Genomic DNA, 24,289 nt, shown 5'->3' on the forward strand with positions numbered 1-24,289 from the left:
TGGTAGAGGTTGGTGTCCTAGAAACCAAGTGCAAATCTTTTTTTTTTTTTTTTTTTTTTTAAAGTGATTTTTTTTTTTCAACGTTTTTTATTTATTTTTGGGACAGAGAGAGACAGAGCATGAACGGGGGAGGGGCAGAGAGAGAAGGAGACACAGAATCGGAAACAGGCTCCAGGCTCCGAGCCATCAGCCCAGAGCCTGACACGGGGCTCGAACTCACAGACCGCGAGATCGTGACCTGGCTGAAGTCGGATGCTTAACCGACTGCGCCACCCAGGCGCCCCAGTGCAAATCTTTTTAAGGAGATAGAATTGAACATCTGTGTCAAATGCTGTTAAGTAAGATGAGGACTAAGACTTGATTCTAGAATTGATCAGTGGAATCATTGGAAAGAGCAATTGCCCTCCTCCTTTTCATATGATCAACTCTGTACCTCTCAGCAGTATGGGCAAGGTCCTAATCACTTTTCCTTTCCTGGGTGCCCAACACAGCCTTGACATATAGTTGACATTTAGTTAATTGAATGAAGGAGTCAGTGCAGGGCTCTTGCTTCCATAACTCTATTTCTTGTCTCCCAGAACTGCTCCAGAGAAGGAAGGGGTAGGATACAGTTGGAACTTGGTTGGCAGCCGTGAGCGGCGCCTCAAACTGTGATCCTTGGAACATGATAAGTCAGGATCCCTTACTTTTGATACCTTCTATATCATTTCTTAGCAGATATTATATAATAAGTATATGTTATTTTGTGCCTGGTAAGTATAAAATCTGCTTGGCACCAGGGAGAACATAAGGAAGAAAAATATGTGACAAATGCACTTCAGGCTTCTTTGTGTCATTTGAAGAATGAAAATGACACAAAGAACTGAAGTCTTGGCTTCAACACTAAATGTCTGGATATTTAGCAATATCTAGATTATTTATAGAATCTTCAGATTTCTATCCAGATGTTTGGCATGGTAGAAACACATGCTTGATCATCCATAGCTGAGTTGTTCTTCAGTTTTCCACATTAGGCAGAAGTTCAGAGGGAGAATTGAGCGTTCAAGTGTAATTGCTCATTGTGAATGTTGAAGCATGAACAGGGAAGACAGTCTGGGGCCTTTGCTTTCTTTATATGTCTGGGTGGGGGGTACATTTTGGTGGTACAGTCCCTCTGAACCTTATTACTGTTTTGAATTTCTCATCCTCTGCTACCATCACAACCTCTCTCCTGTTTTAGTGCTGACAAACCATTTTTGAATAATTTAACTACAGAATCGAATCCAGTTCTTTTCAAATGTTCTATCTTCCTTTTTCATCCTTAAAGCAGTTCACTTACATAGAATTCAGATGCTAAAAAAATGCAGAAGTAACTAGAAATATTTTGGAAACAATTCACATTTTTCTTTGCATCTCATTTTGAAATGTGGATATTTGATGAAACAATGAAAATCTTTTTTATAGCTTATATAGAGAAAGGATAATCTGGGACATCATTAAGCTAAATTTCTTTCTCCCAAATACTGTATTGGTTAGGGACTAAGCGTTTGCCTGTCCTTAAAACATAATGAGCGCTATCATGAGCTCTTTCTCATTCAGCAGTGTATTTTAAGTACCTCTTCTGTACCAGGCATTTAGCCAGGTGCTAGGAATATCAGAAAAAACATGTGCCTTGCTTGTGTGGCACTTAAAGTATAGAAGGCTCAGTGGAAGAATTGGAAGTATGGCTGGAGGTGGGGAATAGTGGCCAATGAATTACCTCCAGTGGTAATTCAGGCTCTGCACATCCTTGGATTTGTTAGCCTGGGATTTGGACTTTATTCTAAGATTAGAGACAAAAGATAGCTGGCCTGAGAATGGCCTGATATTGCTGGCTTTAAAAAAGGACCAAAGACCACTGTATTAGCAATAGGTAATAGAAACCCAGCTACTGCTGCTTAAAATAGTAAGCTTTATTATTTTCATGTAGTAAGATGTCCAGAAGCAGGTAGTGTAGTCCAGAGCAGGGGCACAATTCAAGGATCTTATCAGGCATCACTCTTCATTGTTTTCCTGCCCTGCCATCCTTGGCATGTAACTTTCTTCCTTTTCACCAAGTTACATCAGCAACTCCAGGCATTATGACTTGTTCCATTCCAGAACAAGAATGATACTGTAAAATGCTTTTCCTTGGAAAGGTGTATCTTTTTTTGAGACAATTTTATTGAGGTATTATTTACATATCATGAGCTGCCCATATTTACAGTATAGAGTTGATAAGTTTTGAAATATACCTGTGAACCCATTGCTACATTCAAGACCTTGAACATATCTATTACCCCTCACAGTTTGCTTATCCTCCTTTGTAATCCCTCTCTCCTGCTGCACAACCCCTGCTCCCCATGTGCAAGCAACCACTCACCTGCTCAGCAGTAAAATTTAGGCTGGAGTTAAATTTGGTAATTCTCGAGAGCGTGTTTGCACAAAGAAGATGCTGTGGACATTTTTCTGGATCATTGATTTACCTTCTTGTTTTGTCCTTAAAGAGTTTTTGGGAGGGAGGTGTTTTCAGCTAAAAAGGAAGGGCTCATTTTTTTAAAAGCCTACATTCAAGGTGAATGATTTAGTCTAGGTAGGGAAAGTGGTCTCAATTGTGAAGGCAAAGTTTCTACAAGTATAGAGGTATGAAAAAACTTACGATAAACATTTGCAAGATGAAGCTTGTGTTAACCAGAATTCTTGATGTGTTATAGATGAGCTTTAAAGACTACGTTGATGAGAGAGCACAAATTCTTGAAATAATGCATAGAATTGGGACATCCAGGAGTTGGATTGTCAAGTATGGCTTGACCAAGGGGATCAGAAAAGGTCAGAACTCTCTTGCTCCTTTTATCTACTTCTCAGCTCAGCTTGCTTACATTCTTTTTGAAGATCTTACCATGTGCCAAGATGGCCACTGGCAGAATCAATTTTAAATTTTTTTTTTTTTTAACGTTTATTTCCTTTTGAGACAGAGAGAGACAGAGCATGAATGGGGGAGGGGCAGAGAGAGAGGGACACACAGAATCGGAAGCAGGCTCCAGGCTCTGAGCCATCAGCCCAGAGCCCGACGCGGGGCTCGAACCCACGGACCGCGAGATCGTGACCTGAGCCGAAGTCGGCCGCTCAACCGACTGAGCCACCCAGGTGCCCCTCAATTTTAATTGTACTTGTAACTTACTGTGCCGGAGAAACTCATTATTATTATTTTTTTTTCTTTCAATATCCCTATTGGTTTATGGACCCATCCCATGGACCAGTAACTGTGGACAGGAGGATGAACAACCATGGTTGATAGGCCTATGTTGTCTGTCTCTGCCACCGGTACTGGTCAGATGGAGCCAGTGAAATACTATGATTAAGAGGTTTACAAGGGGTGGGGCAACTGAGTGTCTCAGTCAGTTAAGTGGCCAACTTCGGCTCAGGTCATGATCTCACTGGTTCATGAGTTAAAGCTCCATGTTGGGCTCTTTGCTGCCAGCTTGGAGCCTGGAGCCTCTTTCAGATTCTGTGTCTCCCTCTCTCTGCTCCTCCCCCACTCACACTCTGTCTCTCTCGAAAATAAACAAACATTAAAAACATTAAAAAAAAAAAAAAAGGTTTACAAGGGATGAATGTGCTGGCTTATAAAGGCAACATGTGTCCATTACAGAGGTCATTCCTCTTCTGAGCAGTAATTTGGTTCTTCTATTCCTAATTCTAGAATATTCTAGCAGCTCCCTCATTTGAAAAGCTTAGTGTTTTGTTTTAGTACTTCAACACAAACCTAAGCTAGATTACAAAGAACATTATACACAATGTATTTTTTTCCTTGTTCTGTAATGGCATTGCATGTATCCAGAAGTGTACAAGTACATGTTTATTAGTTTTAAACAATTTTACCTGCTGCAGTGATGTTGAAGATAGACTTTTTACTCTTGCCTCTCTACTCTGGGCGATGCACTGTGTGCTTTTGTGTGAAAGTAGGCCTATGTGACAACATTTCTAGGTTGGGTAAAAGGAAAATAGAAAGCACAAAATGAACAAGCTACCGTTTGGTGGTTAACTAATAGAAAAATCCTGTGAGTAGAAGACTTCCCTTTTTTTTTTTCTTTTATACATGTTCTTTTATACATGGCTGTGCAGTCAGGTCTCATAAGGAGTAAGCTAAAGAGATACTGTACAAACCCGTAACGATCTGGCCACAAAGCAAGAAGTACATCTTATGCAGTATAATACTGTCTTCTATATTTCTATACAGTATTATATTTCAGTGTTAATAATTACCTAAATATAATGCTAGGCACTATGATATGGAGAAAAAAATGCACCAAGCAGAAAGCTCTGCTCTGTGTCGTTGGGCGTGTGACTTAGCCGTTCTGATTTATCACCTCTAAGGAAGGGGATATGTCACTGGCCAGGTAGCTTTGTGCCTCACTGTTCTGTGAGTTTGTGCTGTCTTGTGAGCCCTGGTTGAGAATTGCTTTCCCTTCCGCTAGCACCCTCCTGTTGCTTCCTTCCTCACAATCCATCCCTGTGTGGGCTACTGGTTCTCCCACCACCTCCTCCTTTTAGGACTTGGTTGGGGAAGTCATGCCAGTTGTAGATACTTTTATAATCTTGCTTTGGTGTGGCTTTTCCATTATAGCTCATCTAATCTCTCTTCTAGAAGCTCTTTTTATGTGATGTACTTTTCTTTGTTTTAAAGAGAAAACAGGAAGGGTGGGTGCTTCCTGCTCATAAAAACATTGCTATTGCGGAGTTAACGGATCCATAATCTGTTTTTATCAGTACTCTGTCTCCCATGCGAAGGAAACTATTTGTTATAGATCTAAATTTACTTTCTATTACAATTGGTCTCATAAGGAAACTTGTTATTATTGAACAAAGGATTCTTGCAGTTTCTTTGTCTACCAAGTTCTGGTGACAAACTTAGGCTTTTTAATTATACAGTTAGAATTAATTTTATTGGAATCAATAATTTTTAGATCACTAATTTGGAAGACTTCATCCAGTCCTATTCTCTTCAAAATTACAAACCAACCATAACATATAATTACCACTACTCAGAAATAAATTGTTGCATTACTATCTTTAAAGGGCTTCTTTTCAGTAAGTCAAAGAAACGCTTATAAGCAAATCTAATTAAAGCCATATCATAAATCTTTGGGTGCTATTTCTACGTAAAAAAAATTGTGTATATTGAGGGCTTTGTGTTACAATGTGTTAGAAACACCAGCCACACAGAACAAAACGTTTATATTGTTTTCAATTATTTTATTTAAAAAAAAAAAACGGGCGCCTGGGTGGCTCAGTCCGTTGAGTGTCCAACTTTGGCTCAGGTCATGATCTCACGGTTCGTGAGTTGGAGCCCTGCGTCGGGCTCTGTGCTGTCAGCTCGGAGCCTGCTTCGGATTCTGTGTTTCCTTCTCTCTCTGCCCCTCCCCTGCTTGTGCTCTGTCTCTCAAAAATAAATAAATGTAAAAAAAAAAAAAAAATTAAAACAAACAAACATATTTTGGGGGTTATCAGAAAATTGACTAGCCCAATTAAGTTTATGTTTGGCCAAAGTATAGTCATAACTGCAAAGTTTGTTTTGGATTGGACAGTTAAATCTATGGTCTCTTCCATCTTACAGATGAGGATGTATGTGTGTGTGTCAACATGCCTGTGCTTGAGAGCTGGATACAGGAAGGGGAGATAGTGTGGTGTCATTTTCACACATGAGATCATCCAAGTGTGACAGATCTAGAGTGTTGCTTTCTGTTATAAACAAGGGAAGATTCAACAAATTATTGGCTACTGCTTTCAAGTATATACCACCGTTGTTTTAAAGCCTTCCTTTTTCCTAAACGGAAGCAAATTACAGGATAGAATGTGGACAGTACTTGAAGGTGCACAGATGAAAATTAATGTGAAATATTTGAGAAATGAATGAGAATATCTTGATTTATGTGGCTGTGTTTGAGGAATAGTGGGAACAAAGGCTTGATGAGGCAAGTTAGAACAATTTACAAAGGAAGGCACAGCAGGAGAATTGAGAATTGGTGCCCTGGTAAGAAAGGGGATGTTAGATTTTCAAGGCTCATTTAAATTAGGAAATATTTCATGTGCACAGAAAATATGGTAGACTCTTGTGAACCCAACAAGCTACAGATGCCAGTGTTTTGCCACATCTCCCTCTTGTTTAGAAGTACAGGGGTGCCTGGGTGGCTCAGTTGGTTAAGCGTCTGACTTTGGCTCAAGTCATGATCTCTTGGTTTGTGGGTTCGAGCCCTCCTTTGGGCTCTGTGCTGACAGCTCAGAGCCTGGAGGCTGCTTAGGATTGTGTGTCTCCTTTCTCTGCCCCTCCCCCTCTCTCACTCTGTGTCTCTCTCAAAAAATAAACATCAAAAAAATAAAAAATAAATAAAGAAGTTCGGTGTTACAATACAGGTAAAGGATCACTCCATTCCCTTTTCCATTTTTCCCCTCTTGAAAGTAGTCACTATTTTAAAATCAACATCTGTCATTTCCATCCATGTTTATATACTTATGACAATTTTAACTATTAACCACAAAGAACATGCGGTGGCTTTTTATGTGTTTGAAAATTGATGAAGTGGTATGTCTTATCAGTATTTATGTAATGTGTTTCATTTCTTTTCTGTTTGAAACTTATTGATTTAATAGAAATAGATTAAAATCATTTGTATTCTACTGTGTGATCACATTAGAGTTTATGAATGTCATATTCATGGTCTCTGAGGTTGTTTTCAATTTTTTACTGTGACAAACAAGACTGCAGGAAAATCCTGATGTATGATGTCTAGTTGGGGACATGGGTATTTCTCTTGGGTATTAATCTAGAAGCAGAATTGCTGGTTTAGTAAGGGATACATTTCTTTAATTTTCCTAGGTGCTGCCAGATTGTTGTGTAAAGTGACTACAAAAATTTACACTTTGACTTAAATGAGTTCTAGACTCTCCACATCATTAGTGTCATCAGGCCTAATTTTTGCATGTGAGATGGTATCCTGTTGTTCTAATTTTTGTTTTCCTGATATATAATGTGATTTAACGTCTTCCGTGTGTTAATTGCCTTTTGGATTCTTCTTCGGTGGATTGCCTATCATTGCCTTTGGCTACTTTACAGTGTGCTTTTTGTCCTTTTAAATTGTTTTGCAGGTATTCTTTAATATTTATGTGCTGGAAATATCCTCTAGTCCTAGGCTTATTCCGAAGTTGTCTGGTGTTTTTTTTTTTTTATCATGTAGAAGTTTTAAATTTTCACATCAGGTGTAGTGTGATAGGTAAGAACACAGAATCCACAGCCATACAGCCTCTGGCTTCAGATCCCCTCTTATCCCCAGTTCTGTCTCCTCTTTGCTGTGTAACGTTGGGCAAGTTACTTCACATCTCTGTGCATGACTTTCCCCATCTGGAAAATGGAGGCAACAGTATTACCTACCTCTTAGAGTACTAAGTGCTTTATGTAAAGCACTTAGAATACTTCCTTGCACATAGTAAACATTACATTAGTATAATATTTGATTTTGGGGGCGTTGTGTTTAAGAAGTTTTTCTTTAACCACAAAGTCAAAACAGTTTTCTCTATTTTTTCCTAAAACTTTAAGTTTTGCCTTTTATATTTAGGGTTTAAATCTATGGTATTAGGTAGGGACTACTGCTATTTTTTGTTTGTTTGTTTTAATGGGCAGGGAATTGTCATAGGGCTATTAATTAAAGACTACTCTTTCCCTACTTATTTGGAATTCTGTCTCCTTCCAAGCCCAGATTATTGGCTTATTTAGTTTTGTGTCAACGACTTGATTTTAATTACCAAACTGTTACAGTAAGTTGTGATACTTGTTTGGATTTGTAACTTATTTGGTTTTTTTAGTTTTATTTATATGTTTAATTTTACTAATTAAAAAAAATAATAAAACATGCCCAAAAGATGTAGAGTCAGGCTCAGGTTTTGCAGAGTGTGGTGAAAGCAACAAAAAAGAGTCTGGGACAGTTCCTTGTAAGCACTGACAAAGTCAGTTCCATTTGCCACTAAGAGCATTTCTTATGCATAGTGCTGGTGACTGCAGCCGGGCTAAGATAGAGTACAACAGCTATAGCCTTTCTACTTAAGCTTAAAAATGTTCCTAGCCCTTTGGTGACATTTATTCTTCCATGTAAATTAATGGATCATTGTATAACGTTCTATCCAAAACAAACCTTATTGAGCTTTGACTAGAAATACATTGAATTTGTAGGCTAAATTGGAGGTGAATTGATACTTTATTATAGTCAGCGTTCCTACCCATGAACATGTTACATTTCATTTTAGTTTATTATGTTCTTCAATTAATTTTATAATTTTCTCCATGAAGGTCTTTAATACTTTTGGTAGATTTATTTCTGTGTACCTGATATTTGCAGGGCTATTACAGATCACCTTCGAAAAAATACATTAAAAATTTGGGGCAATGCATGAGCACACTGTTGATGTTTGTATATTGGTCCTATTTATAGCAACTTTTCTCATCTTACCAATTTTAATATTTGCAGTCTCTTGGATTTCCCATGTGTATACTCCTGTTAATATGGATAACGAGAGCTGTGTTTCCTTCTCATCTGTGTTCAGTGCTCAGGCTTACTCAGTTGTCTAAGATCTCCATTACAATGCTGAATAGAAGGGGTGATAGCACCTTGGTTTTATTTCTGAATTTTGAAGGAAAGTTTCTCAGGTTTTATCATGGAGTATGATTTTTGCCTTGGGTTTTTGATGGCTATTCTTTATCAGTTAAGGAAATTTGGGAGAATTTACTCTTGTTCTCATTCTTAGAAAATAATTTTGCTGAATGCCTGTCACCTTTTTTTTTTTTTCCTTTTTTAATAAAGCTTTATTTATCCTTCTTATAATATGCTTTTCTTCTTCCTACTTTCTTTGACTTTGCTCTGTTTGGCTCTTTTTCCAGTCTCTCTTTTTAAATATGGTTTTGTTTTGTTCATATTGTTTTTATTTCTTCTTTTATCTTTTTAGTCAGTTTAAACATAATAATTTTAGGGGCACCTGGGTGGCTCAGTCAGTTAAGCCCCAACTTCGGCTCAGGTCATGATCTCACTGCTCGTGAGTTCGAGCCCCGTGTCGGGCTCTGTGCTGAGAGCTCAGCCTGGAGCCTGCTTCCAATTGTGTGTCTCCCTCTCTCTCTGTCCCTCTCCTGTTCACTCTGTCTCTTTCTCTCAAAAATAAATAAACGTTAAAATATTAAAAAAAATAATAATAATAATTTTAGTCTCATTTGGTTAGTTCTAGTACCTCAACTTCTTGGGGACTCTAATTCTTCTTTTGCTGTGTCTGTTGTATCTCTCTAGTGGTAGATTTTTTTTTTTTTCTTACGTGTTTTGTGATTTTTGACAACAAAGTTTTTACTTTTTTCCCTGGGAATGGTGTGAGGGCTAGGACTTGCAGATGTTCCCCCTGAATCATTTTGAATTTGCTTCTGTGAGTTTTCTTTCCCTGAATACCATCACTGCCTGTGATGAGCTTTTATCTGGATTGCTTGGCGTGAAGCTTCCTGCACGTCTGGGTAGTGACACTGAGACTCCATACATTTAGACTACAGACTCTAAGCTTGGAGTTTCTCTTTTTTACAAAAAGCTTTTTAAAGGGACTCAAAATTGTTTGCTGTCTTCCTGGATGTGGTGGTACAGTTTCTATAACTGCTTGCCCTGACAATATAGCTTTCTGGAAGACCTCATTATGTTAGCGTCTTTAGTTTCACTTCCCAGTCCTGCCTGGTTTGAAACCCAAGTCCCTCCTCTTTAGGGACTCTTCTGATCTAGGAACTCGTTTCTATCCTTCCCATCCAGGAACACCTGCCCACCCCCTACCAGTTGTATGCTTACAGTCTGAGTTTGCATTTTCCCTTCCTTTCTGGCCTGTAGGACTTTCCCATAGTTTTTTAGTGCTCAGCTACATATTTAAACAAAATATTATAATCTTTTTCAATAATTTTTATTGAATTTCAGTCTTTTTAAAGTATTTGTAGTAGGAAAGATTCTATGGTAGCTCGGTTGCCCATTATCCCAGAACCCTCTAAGGTAGGCTGAATATTATCCCTCTGCCCCCAAAGGTGTACATCCTAATCTTTGGATATGGGTTGCTATGTTACCTTACATAGCAAAGGGAACTTTGAAATGTGATTACATTAAACATGTTGAGATGGGGAGATTATTCTGGATTATCTGGGAAAGCCCTGTGTAATCACAAAGGCCCTTATAAGAGGGATGCAGGAGGGCTATCCTCCAAGAAAGAGACCCGCTGAAAAAAATAGGTTGTAGTCTGAGAGGTTTGAATATGCTGCACTGCTGGCTTTGAAGGTGGTGGAAGGAGTTACAGGCAATGGAATGCATGTGTCTTCTAGAAGGTGGAAGGGGCAAAGAAGTGAATTCGCCCCAAGAGCTTCCAGAAGGAATGCAGCCCTACTGACACTGTAATTTAGCTTAGTAAGAGCCATATTGGACTTCTGAGCTCCAGTATTGCAGCAGAATAAATATGTGTTGTTTTAAGCGACTAGACTGGTAGTAATTTGTTAAAGTGACAACAGGGAACTGATATACTTTCTTCAATGTTCTTAAAGGAGGAGTGCTTTGTATTGTTATAGGGATAAACTGACAACTATGTTAGAGACACAGAGAGTAAACTTGGTGAGGAATACTCTTGACAGAGAGCTATATAGAAGGGAGTAGGCTGTTTCTTCCCCTATTAAAAAAAAAAAAAAATCAGAGCAGAGATACCCACTAGAATGTTCTAGATAATGTTTCCAATAATAGCATAATGCCTAGCCTGAGACCTGGAATATTTTATAGATGTGATAAAGTATCCTTTTCTTTTAGTTGTGGACATTACTTTTCAAAAGGCAAAAGATTCTTATTAATGAGCCTGTAAGTTGGTAGCTGAGAGAGCAGAAGACAGTTTTCTCATTTTGCTGAGATGTTGCTGCTGTACATAAAGGATTTGGTCTGCTAGGAGGGTGCTGACAAGGATACTTGAACACTTTTCTCCAGCTGCATGGTAGGATTTCATTAGTGGCAAAATATTAGGCAGGTTTCTGTAATTGTTAAGCGAGTTGTTCCTGCCTTGTCCAGTGCCCGGCGTGTGAATTGTTCCATATTAGTTTCCTAGGGCTTCTTTGATGAATTACCTACCACAGACATGGTGGCTTAAAAACATTAGACATTTATTCCCACAGTTCAGGAGATGGACACCCAAAGTCAAGGCATCATCAGGGTTGCACTCTCTCTGAGAGCCCTGGGGGAGCATCTCTTCCTTGCCTCTTTCACCTTCAGGTGGCTGGCAGCATTCCTTGACTTGGAGCCACACCACTCTCTGCCTCTGTCATTACGTGGCCAACTCCTCTCTGTGTCTCCCTCTGCGTCTGTCTTATAAGGATATTTATGATGACATTTAGGGTCAACCTGATCATCCTGAATAAGCTCCTCCTTTTAAGATTTTTAATTTAGTCACATCTTTTGCCACATAAAATAATATTCATTCTCTTTTTCTACCATTCTACACTATGGTCATTTTTTGGGCTTACTACCTACTCCTTTACTATTTCTTTGCAGTGTTTGGCCTCCTCTATTTATCTGGATTTTTTGGATTATTGTTATGCCCTCTGACCCATCCTATAAAAATGTCTTATAAAGAGATTGTCCCATTGTAATTTTTTATTCTCTCCTACACTGACTTCTAGAGCAAGGGCCCGCAAACCACGGCTCATGGGCCACATCCATTCCACTGCCTGTTATTGTAGACTGTCAGCTAAGAATGGGTTTATATTTTCAAATGATTGAAAAAAATTAAAAGAAGAGTAATATTTTAGTGCATACAAAAATTACATGAATTTAAATTTCAGTACCTGTAAATGAAGTGTTATTGGAACACAGACCTGCTCATTCATTTGCTGATGCTTTTGTGTTACAGTAGCAGAGGTGAATAGTTGTGGCAGAGACTATGTGATCCACAAGGCCAGATGGTTGCTATCTGGCCCTTTACAGAGAAAATTGGCCCACCTTTGTTCTAGTAGGGCTTGTCCCTGGCCTTTAACGTATAGTGAGCACTAGTCATTTGTTACTGAGTATTTGACTTGTAAGAATGTCATCAACATAGTAAGGATTTGATATGATTCCCAAAAGGATTTTTTAAAACTAGGAGGTTAGTGGGGCGCCTGGGTGGCTCAGTCGGTTAAGCGTCCGACTTCGGCTTAGGTCGTGATCTCATGGTCCGTGAGTTCAAGCCCCGCGTCGGGCTCTGTGCTGACAACTCAGAGCCTGGAGCCTGCTTCGGATTCTGTGTCTCCCTCTCTCTCTGACTCTTCCCCATTCATGCTCTGTCTCTCTCTGTCTCAAAAATAAATACACATTAAAAAAAAAATTAAAAAAACAAACAAACTAGGGGGTTAGAAGAAGTGTAATTATTCTATTATTCATGCTTCTGATCTTTTTGGCTCTAAGACTCAAAGAATTAGAGAGTGATAAACCCGCTTCCAAATTTAATTGAATTAGGAAATAGGCATCATACCTAGGAACTGAAGTTGGGAAGTGTGATGGTTATTTTATGTGTCACGTCCAGGCTATGGTGCCCAAATATTTGATTGAATGCTAGTGTATCTATTGATTTGAAGGCACTTTTTAGATTTAACATTTACACTGAATTGACTTTAAGTAAAGTAGATTACCCCATTGTGGTGTGCCTCATCCAATCAGTTGGAAACCTTAAGAACAAAACCCAAGATTTCTTTCTTTTCTTTTTCTTCTTCTTCTTCTTTTTTTTTTTAATGTTTATTTATTTGAGAGAGACAGAGACGGCGTGAGTGGGGTATAGGGCAGAGAGACAGGGAGAGAGAGAGAGAATCCCAAACAAGCTTCATACTGCCAGCACGAATCTGACGCGGGCTCGAACTTACAAACCCCGCGAGATTATAACTTGAGCCAAAACCAAGACTCAGACACTTAACTGACTGGGCCACCCAGGCACCCCAAGACTAAGGTTTCTTAAAGAAGACAGATTTCTGCCTCAAGACTGTATCATAGAAAGCCTGCCTGAATTATCAACCTGCTGTCCTTGTCCTACAAATTATGGACATGCTGTCCCCACAACTGCATGAGCCAATTCCTTAAAATACATCTCTATTTCTAAATATATATCCTATTGGTTCTCTTGCTTTGGCTAACCCTGACTGATACAGCAGGTTACTGTGATGTGTTGCAAATGTGGAGCATCTGAAGTGTTGGGTCCCACGATGCAGTGAGGATGCTGAGTATAGGCAAGGCAAAGGGCTGTCCCTTCATCAACTCCCCTCGTTCCATACCTTGTGGAAGGAAATGTGTTATATTTGGATACCATAGAGTCAGAAATAAGCTCACTGGTGATGGAGTAGAAGATTTTTTCTCAGTCCAAGATAGCCTGAGGTCCTGAGAAGATGGTAAGAGAGGTGATAAAAACAAGACAGAAGCAAACGGCCTTGCTGATAGGAGAACTGGAGAAAACGAGAGAGGGACCAAGCAACTTCCGGATGGCAAAGTTTTTGAGAATTTCTTCCTTCTTCTTCAACCTCTGAAGACAAAAGCTTTTTGTGTATAATAACTGCAGTGGAGAACACCGAGTCCATGTATCTCCCTAACTTGGTTCTGTCACACTGCACACCGTTTCTTTCCTTCTCAAGTTCTGCTTTATGATAAATGGATAAAAATACAAATAGGTGTCCTATTTGTCAATGTTTGGCAGCTTTGCTTGTGTCTCGACACGTGTAAGAATTTTTAGATACCAGGATATTTAAAATTTGTGTTAATAAACTGTATTTACATATGGAAAATAAAATATTTGAATAAAAATCCATTTGAGTGACTGTTGATTTATATTTCAAAACAAATTTTATTGGGTCTTGAAATGGTGCTAGGAGTATATTTTATGATTTTATGTATTTTGATTCCTCTCAATTGTATTACACTGTCACCTGCTCCAAGAAATGGTTGGCTCCCAATTGAATTGAAGATACTGTCTCCTTCCTGCCCCACAACACCGACCCCACCCCTCCCACATACCTGTTTGAGCTTTATCTTCTATCAGTTCATCATAATCTTTCTAAGGCATGCTCTTTATTTGCTCTTTTAAAGAAGTAATTGTAACTTTGAGTTTTACAGGTAAGTTTCACTTACCTCTTCACTTGATTTTATTTTATGAGTAAATGATTAGAATGTAAAATAATTTCTTCTTGCTCACAATGCCATTTTACTCAAAATAGTGCAAGTCTCTTACACTGTTTTTGTCCTAAGAGTTTTAATGATCTTTCACTGTCTGAATTCAAATAGAATACATAATGACATCTAAAGAAGTTATTTTCGACAGTTCCTTGAGAAATTTTGGACTGTTCATAAGGCCTGGGTTCTGAGATAGGTTTCAGGGATATAGACAGGTAAGAAGATGGGGGCCCATTCTCAAGGTGCTCTGAGTCTCCCAGGAGAGACAGGCTTGGCGACAGAATGTGAGTGTGTTCAAGGGAACAGTAGAACCATATTTAAAGAACAGAGTTTATTAGGGATGGGGAAGGTTACAGTGCAACTGGGCTTTGAAGGAAACATAAGTGATTACCATGTGAAGAAATCAACATGTTGGACTGAGATGTATTGGCATTGATAAGTTCTTCATATGCCATTATTTCAAAAGCGTAGGGAGAAATCATATAAAGCTTAGTAAACCAGATGACCTCTGACTCTCCGTAATAATTTCATAGATTATTATTAGTTTTTTTAAAGCATGACTGATTTGTTAAAACAACATTATCTACTAAGATTTGGGTGTATTCTCGTATTGAGTATGAGCAGTCATTTGCAAGATACTGAAAAATGTTCTTGATATTATTCTATAAATTGATGTTTTTCTCCCCTGTTTCTCTTTCCTTTTTCCCCTACCCCATCCCTGGCCCTTTTGGTTGTTTTTGCAGTTGGTTAGTCTGTTGCTAATTGGAATCGCCGCATGGGGCATTGGTTTCGGGCTGATTTCCAGCCTCCGGGTGGTCGGCGTCGTCATTGCAGTGGGCATTTTCCTGTTCCTGATTGCCTTGGTGGGGCTGATTGGAGCTGTAAAACACCATCAGGTGTTGCTTTTTTTTGTATCCTTTTTTAAAAGCCGAATTTTTACCCCAATTGAATTTGTTCTTACCTTTATTGATTATTCTTTCGATAACTTACAACGGATTTGGAATTATCATTAGGAAATTAATTGCCAGACAGCAACTCCTAGCATGCCCTATGTGTATTTGTTGTGTAATCACAACAATTTGTTGTGTAATCAACATTAGGAATGTTTCTTAACAGTGAAATTACTGTATGTGCATATGTTTCCATTTTCTCCTTTTCACATCGTGAAGAGTGTATTCTGAGAGTTCAGTATAGTCCTCTTTATGTGTTGCAAACTCAAAGTTCCGTTGAACTGATTCAGTGACCTATAGACCCTTTCTAGAAGGTTAATATTTGGTTGAGAATTTCAGTGATTGTTTTTTTAGATTTAATAGTAAGAAATCTTACGTATGTTTATCTATACTTATTTCTTGTTTTATACATGTAAAAATGTTTATTATAATCTAAATGAAGTTCTGGTAGATGAGCTGTTAAATATTAGTATTTTTTATTATGAACTTATACCTACAGTGTATTAATGAAAATAACAATCGTGTGTCTTCTTTTTGAACTTTCTCTAGGTGCCATTTGTTCTGTTTTCTGATTGAATCCCTTCTAGTACATTCTGATGTTGTCAGTACCTCTATTTTATATTATTTTAAGAGTATCAAGAAATGCCTTAACTTCAGTTCTCAGTACATGATTATTCTCTTACTCGTATTCGTTGTTCAGTTTTCTGTATCATGTGCTTGCTTAGCCCTGAACGAGGAGCAACAGGTAAGCAAAGGCATTTATCTCCAGCTTTGTTAGGCCACATAGGGTGTGCAAGAAAAAAGGGGGAGAAATGATTGGAATATAAAGTAACTTCTTGCTCAGAATGGCATTTCACTCCACATACCTAACATCTTTTGTTCCCGATTGCCTTTGTGGGGCTGATTGGCGCCCTGAGACACCATCAGGTGTTGCTATTTTTTGCATCCTCGAAGTAGAATTTTGCCTTCCCTGGGTAAAAAGTGCTACTACTAAAAGATGTTCACCCAGTCTTTCCCCACCATTATGCAGTGAAACATTTGTGATTCCATTCTCACAGCTACGCTTTCCAAACTCTAGTTGGTAAAAGACTAAGGATCTCTGGGGCAATGGAAAATTTGTCTTGTTTCAGTCTGAGAATTTTTTGAACTCAGTGCTTTTTTAAAAAATGCATGTAAAAATTGAGACTTTTCACTCTTGGGATAGACACAGTGCTTTAATTTTTGTTACAGATTCAGTTCTTGCCCTTTGAAAACTTCTAATGGTCTTCCAAAGAGTATTTATTTTAGATACTCTCAGTATTAAAAGTTGCAGTCTCTAGCTTTATACATTTTGTCCAGGGATAACACATTTTAATGCATATACTAATGCATTTTCTAGGGTCAGCTTCTCGAAGTTGGTTGGAACAATACAGCAAGTGCTCGAAATGACATCCAGAGAAATTTAAATTGCTGTGGGTTTCGAACTTATAACCCAAATGACACCTGTCTGGCTGTAAGTACAAAGCATAATGTATTTTTTGGAGATGTATTGCATACAGATGAATAATGATTACCATGAAAGAAATGGATTTTCTGATGCTCAGTTGTATTTTTAAAATGCTTTACATATACCATGGACATTATTGTATCATTTGTCCTCAAGTATCTACTGCTGAGAGTGCTAAATATCCCGTGGCCCTGCCAGACACAGATGTTTCTGGTTCTGCCCCTAATTCATTCCCATTCTTCTCTTCCTAAAACAAGTTGTGAAAGAAAAGAGCCCATCTGCCTTCAAGATGCAGAGGAGCCGTACAAATATCTTGGTTTTGAAGCATATCGGGGTAGTGGGAGGAGACCTGTCTATCCTAAATTGTGCTTTTTAACCATTTAAATGTCGCGGGGGAAGGATATGTGGATCCTATTTCCTCCCTCCCTCCTTCCCCATTACAACTTCCTGCTCCTTCTGTGTGGGAGCTGAGCTCGCAATGGACAAATTAGAGCCATACTGTTGTCCCAGGCCAGACCCCTGTATGAGGTCGGAGTTGGAGCTTAGCTCTCCTAGGAAGTTCACATGTGTTAAAATTTTGGGGAAACTCCTATAACATCTCTCTGAGCCCTGAACTGGCTTGTCCCTCAATGAGGCCTCTTTCATGGGATTATCAACTTTCTACTGCTGTGGAACACACGAACAACACCCGTGTATTTTCTCAGTTTCCATGGGTCAGAAGCGTGAGTGTGGCTTAGTTGGGTCTTCCACTTAGGATCTCCCCTGGGGGAAATCAAGGTGTTGGCCAAGGCTGCAGTCTCATCAGAGGCCTAGGGTCCTCTGGCAAGCTCAGTGGGTTCTTGGCAGAATTGGGTGTCTGTCTGGTGGTTGTAGGACTTAGGTCCCGTTTTCTTGCTCTCACAATATGGCAGCATCAAAGTCAGCTTGATAATTTCCATTCTGTTAAGATGATATCTTATGTAACACACCACAAACATGGGAGTGACTGTCTATCGTATTCACAAATCCCATCCACAGTCAAGGGGGGTGATTACTCAAGGTGTGTACACTGGGGGTGGGAATCGTGCGAGCCATCTAAGAATTTAGGACAGTACTAAATAGCCAAGGCCCAGACTGGATATAATACTCCAGCCACTCATTTTTATGTGGGTTCAATTTTTATCAGCTTTTTATAACTGTACTTTGAAATAAAAGTCCTCTTTTTTTTCTTTTTTTTTTATTTAAATTGATACAGAGCTGTGTCAAAAGCAGCCACCCATGTTCACTGTGTGCTCCAATAATAGGAAAATATGCTGGAGAGGTTTTGAGATTTGTTGGTGGCATTGGCCTCTTCTTCAGCTTCACAGAGGTATGTGCAAATAACTCGCTATCTTTCCACTTTTGTCGTAGGGATCCATTTTATATGGCAAGAGAGCATTACATTTTACCTTAGCATGGCCCTTAACTTTTGGAATGTATCGATGAATATTTTCACTGAGACTTAGTATTATAATTGTTTGAACCCTGGCTTGAAATCAGAAGACCTCACAGATCTAGCATGAACTTTAGACAGGGTGAGATGCTTCATCATTAAATCATTTAAAATTTAATGAACTAATAAAATGAATTTGGACTGGTTTATTTCTAGAGTCTCTTCTATTTATAGAGTTGTATGATAAGTTATAATTTTAAATTTTGAAATAGGTAAGACATTCATACTGTTTAATATATATAGTATATAACACACACACACATATACACATATAAAGATAAGCTTTGAAAAATTGCCTTCCAAACCCATCCTCCATTGTTCCTAGCCTTCCAAAACCTACAGGTAAACAGTATTATTAATTTCTTATTTATATAACTTGTATTAATATATTTTTCATATTAATCCAGTTACAGATAATATATGTGTCTGTAAGCAAAACCACACTCATATTGTTTGATAATTGTAGAGGAATGCTAATTCCTTTTGCATCGTCTTTATTAAATTCTCAGTCTCTGTGGACATTTCTTGATAAAGCTGAGTTGGCAATATGTATCAAATTTTTTTTTACTCATACATTATTTTGAGAGAGTGAGCGAGAGAGAGAATCCCCAACAGGCTCAGCACTGTCAATGCAGAGCCTGACATGGGGCTCAGACTCATGAGCCGTGAGATCATGACCTGAGCCAAAATCAAGAATCAGTCACTTAACTGACTGAGCCACCCAGGCACCCCTATAGCACATTATATATGTGCTATATATTATATATTGTATATATAATATAATTACATATATTATATATTTATATGTTATATACATGTATATATGTTATATATTTTATTGTTTTCAGTTTCCTTTTTTTTCTCCTCGTGAGAAGAAAAAATTCACACTTGGCTGTTATTTACAAAGTGGAGATAAAGACCAAGGTTAATATTCATTTTTTAAAAGAAGTCTCCCCTGACATCTCTTCCTATTCTAAGCATTTTTTCTGTTTCACTTTTTCTCAAGAAAGAGCTGTCTAGTGGGTTGGTTGTGACATCGGACAAGAAAATTGATGTATTGTTTAAAAACAATTCTGTGCATTATTTCTTCCTTTCCTTTAATCTGTATGACTTTTTTTTTTCCCCATGAAACAACTTAAAAATACAGATAGAAAAAAATCGGGATGAGCCATCTCCATTACCCCATTAGCCAGATTCAACAATTATCAGGATTTTGCTACTTGGTTTCCTTTTTATTTTGGGATTCATTTTGAGAATTTAATTCTTTACTTATTTTTTTTTTTAAATGTTTATTTAAAAACAAACCATGAGCTGAAATCAAGAGTTGGATGCTTAACCAACTGAGCCACACGGGTGCCCTGAATTTGATTCTTTTGAGCAGCTCCGTTTTCCTCTCATCAGGTTACACTACCTTCAATTATGCCTATTTTTTTTTAAATTTTTTTAACGTTTATTTATTTATTTTTTTTGAGACAGAGAGAGACAGAGTATGAATGGAGGAGGGTCAGAGAGAGAGGGAGACACAGAATCTGAAACAGGCTCTAGGCTCTGAGCTGTCAGCACAGAGAGCCTGATGCAGGGCTTGAACTCACAGACTGCGAGATCATGACCTGAGCCGAAGTCGGACACTTAACCGACTGAGCCACCCAGGCGCTCCAACTATTTTTTTTCTAAAAACAGACTTTATTTATTATTTTTTTGGAGCAGGTTTTGGTCCATAGCAAAACTGAGAGAAAGGTACAGAGATTCCCATATATCCCTGCCCTTAGATAGGCATGCATAGTCTCCTCCATTGTCACCATTACTCACCACAGTGGGACATTGTTACAATTGATGAACCCACAATGACACATCATAATCACTCAAACTCCATAGTTTATGTTAAGGTTTACTTTTGTACATCATATGGTTTGGGCAAATGTATAATGACATGTATTATAATTACATCATTATAATATCATACAGAATATTTTTTGCTGTCCTGCCCTGTAGGTCTTCTCTGTTCTACCTATTCATCCCTCCTCCTACTGTTTGTTTGTTTGTTTGTTTGTTTGTTTATCATTTCTGTTAAGAATATAAACTCTTGAGTCTTAGGTATCTAAGAGCTAAGAAGACATTGTTCTTTCATAGACTCTTGCTTTATATTTTATATACCATGTCCTTTGAAACCTGGTTAGAGATTTTTAAAAATAATTTATCCCACATGATATTTTCTGGATAGTAAATATTTTATGGGTACTCTCACTTTTCAATTTTTTGTTGTATTCGGTATTTCACTGAATCATAGGGATGAGGCTAACTAACCGAACCAATGATTTCCTCTCATAGGTGAAACAGAATGATTTGATTTGAACTATTTATCATGCCTGAAAATAAACTTAAACCCTAAAAAAACCATTTAGAATCTGAGAACAAAGTTAAAAAGTTAGCACACGTTCTTTGTAGAAACTGTAGAAAATACAGAAAATTATTAAGATGAAAAATTACATGTATTTACTAACTAAAATTACAAATACCAATCTTTATATTTTGGCATATTACCTTTTGTCTTTCTATATTTAACAAATAAACATAAAGCATAATATATAGGCTTATGACACAATTTCTATGTTGGTGACCTGCATTCTAGACGTAGGTTCTAGGATCAGCTGAGTTCATGATCCCTTCTAGTCAAAGTTACCCTTGAAAATCTTCAAATCATTTTAAGCAGCTTTGTAAGTTTAAAATCCATTATCTAACTTTGATCTTTTTGCACTTTGGGTTTGGCCTCCCTTCCAAACTCCCTGGAAATGAGGGATGAGACAGTGGCTCAATAATAAGGCAAAAGAAGAGACTGTCTCATTTTGATAGTCAGAATATTTAAGGGGCGTCTGAGTGGCTCAGTCAGTTTAGCATCCAACTCTTGATTTCTGCTCAAGTCATGATCTCCTGATTTGCAGGATCCAGTCCTCTGTTGGGCTCTGCAATGACAGCAAGGAGCGTGCTTGGGATTCTCTTTTTCTGCCCTCCCGTCTCTCCCTCTCTCTCTCAAAATAAATAAGTAAACATTAAAAAAAAAAAAATTAAAACCGCAAAAATTCTCACCAAAAGCTCTTCCCATGTGCAGCATTTCTGAGGCAGAGTGAAGGAAATGATGCTTGGGTGGGTTGGGGGGTGTCCACGGAGTTGCTCTTTGACAACGGGTGTGTAAATATTTCAGCATTGTAACAACCAGCCTGGTTGAAGTGGTTGGTGGAAATGTAAGCCTGGGAATGGCCTTTAGCACATCAGATTTCACATACAACCACAAACACTGAGAGCATCACTCTGGGTTTGAACCACGGTTCTAGCACTCATGACCTGTGTGACCAGCACTTGGTTATTTAGCCTCTCTTGGCCTCAGTTCCTTTGCTGGTGGAATAAGGATTATGATAGTTCTCATCAAGTAGGGTGTTTGGGAAGTTTTCTGAATTTGTAAAGTGTGAAGAACAGAGCATGTCACAAAGTACTCTTGGTGTGTTAAGTAAATTCCTTTTCTCCCCCTGTCGTATGTATTTCAACCCAAACTTTCCACTTCCTTAAAGTAGACTTATTTTTCCTTGATTCACCTCAGCGATCGTAGTTCCATCAGCTCTTACGTGTTGTAACTAATCAGTGCTGGTTGTCAATTTTATAACAACACCGGGGTTATTATTGTGGTAAGGGAGAAAATTGTGGAGTGATCATAATTCTCTAGAAGTAGTTTAGAGGGCTCATGAGTAGTAATGAAGTCAAATATACAAAATTTAGGTGAAAAGTTTTTACAGATCTAAAGTGGAAAATATAATTTGAAATTCATTTTGTTCCGTTAAATTTTTATATCTTTTCAGTCTAGGAATTTTTGATTATTTTAAGTAAATCAACTTTGAGAGGGCAGAAACAGAATGAACACATTTCTTAATTAAAAAAAAATTATGTTGGTTAACGCTTTGGTAAACCTGGTGTAAGAAACAGCACAATAACAACTTAGTACTTTTCTAGAATTACGGATCTTTGTGCCTTTCGGGAGGTAGGAATTGTAACATTTTTTATTGATCTCCATTAGCAAAATTTGTTACTGTGGGGTTTTTGTTACTGCTGAATTTTCCCTCAACTCAGCTTGTTTCTGAATTATCAGAATATGTGATATTTTAGCTATCCAGAAAATTCAGTGTTTGTAATAGGTTCCTAGTGCTGCTCTAACAACCACGATTGGAGTTTCTTCAAGCAACACGGGTTTATGATTTTATGCTGCTAGAGGTCAGAAGTGTCAAATGCAGACTCCTTCTGGAGGCTTTCTGGGAGAGCCTGTTTCCTTGCCTTTGGCAGCCTCTAGAGCTTCCTACGTGTGTAGCTTGTGGCCGTGGCCTCCATCTTTGAAGGCGGCACGTGGACTTCGCCTCCATCGTCGAAGGCAGCAGTGCAGCATCCTTTCTCTGACTGTCCCCTCTGCATCTGTCATCACATCACCCTTTCTCTGTGACTCTGATTTTGTTTGTCCTTCTTCCTTCTTATGATTACATCAGCCAGCCCACCCACATAATCTCCCTGTCTCAAGATTTTTAACCCAATCACATCTGCATAGTCCCTGTTACCATGTAAGGTAACCTATTCTGTCAGGTTCTGGGGATTATGTTGCAGACATCTGTGGAAGGCCATTATTTGGCCTACCACAGTAGTCATAGTAATTGTTCTCAGGGCCTCTAATTTGGGCTAGTCACTGCACTTTAAAAGGAAAAAAGAAACCTCTTCCTCTTTGAACAAATAATGCAAAGCGCTTCAGAGGTCCAGAATTATGTATTGATGCACTGAAGAAATATATGCAACTGTTACTTTCTCTTTCTTTTTCTTTTTCTTTTTTTTTTTTTTTTTTCTTCCATTCCAGATCCTGGGTGTTTGGCTGACCTACAGATACAGGAACCAGAAAGATCCTCGTGCTAATCCTAGTGCATTCCTTTGATGCGAAAACACGGAACATCTTTCATATTCTGATCTTGTTCACTTTCTCTAACTTAAAGTTCAGCTAATTTGCCTGTTTAAGGAAGCAGTATCTGAAAAGTTACATTATTGACAGTGGAATTATATATTTTTATTCTTACGTTTCTCTAAATGTTTTCCTTTTCCATTGCTGAAAAAAATTAGATACTCGTGGTCTCCTCTGAACCTCAGTGGTACCTGTAATCTACTGTATTCACAGTGTCTGGCACTGTCCACTGTGGCCTTTCTTAGCATTTTTACCTGCAGAAAAACTTTGTATGGCACGATTGTGTTGATCATATTGTAAATCTAAATATACATCTCACTGGAATAATTAATTGTATGTAGCACTGTGCTGTGTAGATAGTTCCTACTGGAAAGAAGAGTTGACATTTATTAAAGCCAGAAAGGGTGAAATTCTGTTAGGTTAAATTCAGTAAGGGAAATCCAAATTCCCCCATTTTTTTTTTTTTTTTTTGTTGTTGTCTTTTTAGGAAAGCTGTATTGTGAAAATTGTTAACATAAAAGTGATAATTTAGTTCCAGTAGTCTTTTATGATTACACTAATGTAGCCTAGAAATAGCTATGTCTTTAGGAACGTGTGGTTTAGTTTTTGATTCTTATAGGTAAGTACAAAGGAGAAATGGTCTCATGAATGTTCTGATGTGTATGTGACATTTGCTTCAGGTTTCGAGATGTAATGAGTTTGGGAAATTGAGAAAGTCTAGCTATGTAACCTTCTTATTCTTTTATAATAATTTGAAGTCCAAAAGACTGCGTTTTTAAACAAGTTACTATTAATGCATTGGCCCATGTAGCAAAAAGATATTTGATTATCTTACAAATTGTTAAATACCTTTTTCATGAATTTTCTCAGTATTGTGACAGCAACTCGTCAAATCCAAGCATATTTGAATGTGAGCTCCCATAATTTGAATTTGAAATAGTATTGTGGTTCTGTAGATTATGTTAAAAAATTAAAGAATGGAAACCTTTCTTTGTGTGTGAATGTTTCAATTAAATTAATGGAAGAATTGCTAAATGAATTCAGTGAAATGGAATTCTTTTCTTTATTGCTTTATTCTCTCTGACCGACAGTCCAGTCCTGCCATTGTAGTGTATAATCTAGCCATGGAAATGAACTCCCAGCATTGATGTCTACTGGTAGTCCTCCCCACATTCTTTCTTGAAATGT

General features: G+C 38.0%; 1 protein-coding gene across 1 annotated transcript in view; it reads left to right on the forward strand.

Annotated features, from left to right (window-relative positions):
* TSPAN13 (tetraspanin 13) overlaps nucleotides 1–24,089 on the forward strand; it is a 31,832-nt gene extending 7,743 nt beyond the window's left edge. Inside the window, exons 2-6 of the mRNA XM_019443516.2 lie at nucleotides 14,957–15,124; nucleotides 15,828–15,908; nucleotides 16,542–16,655; nucleotides 17,884–17,997; nucleotides 23,003–24,089. Of these exons, the coding sequence (XP_019299061.1) occupies nucleotides 14,957–15,124; nucleotides 15,828–15,908; nucleotides 16,542–16,655; nucleotides 17,884–17,997; nucleotides 23,003–23,077 (552 nt within the window). The 3' untranslated portion in view covers nucleotides 23,078–24,089. The remainder of the gene's footprint in view (nucleotides 1–14,956; nucleotides 15,125–15,827; nucleotides 15,909–16,541; nucleotides 16,656–17,883; nucleotides 17,998–23,002) is intronic.
* The last annotated feature ends 200 nt before the right edge of the window (nucleotides 24,090–24,289 follow it).

This window comes from Panthera pardus, unplaced genomic scaffold, assembly GCF_024362965.1.
Source record: "Panthera pardus isolate Hobbes unplaced genomic scaffold, ASM2436296v1 HiC_scaffold_8, whole genome shotgun sequence".
Taxonomy (NCBI): Eukaryota; Metazoa; Chordata; class Mammalia; order Carnivora; family Felidae; genus Panthera; species Panthera pardus.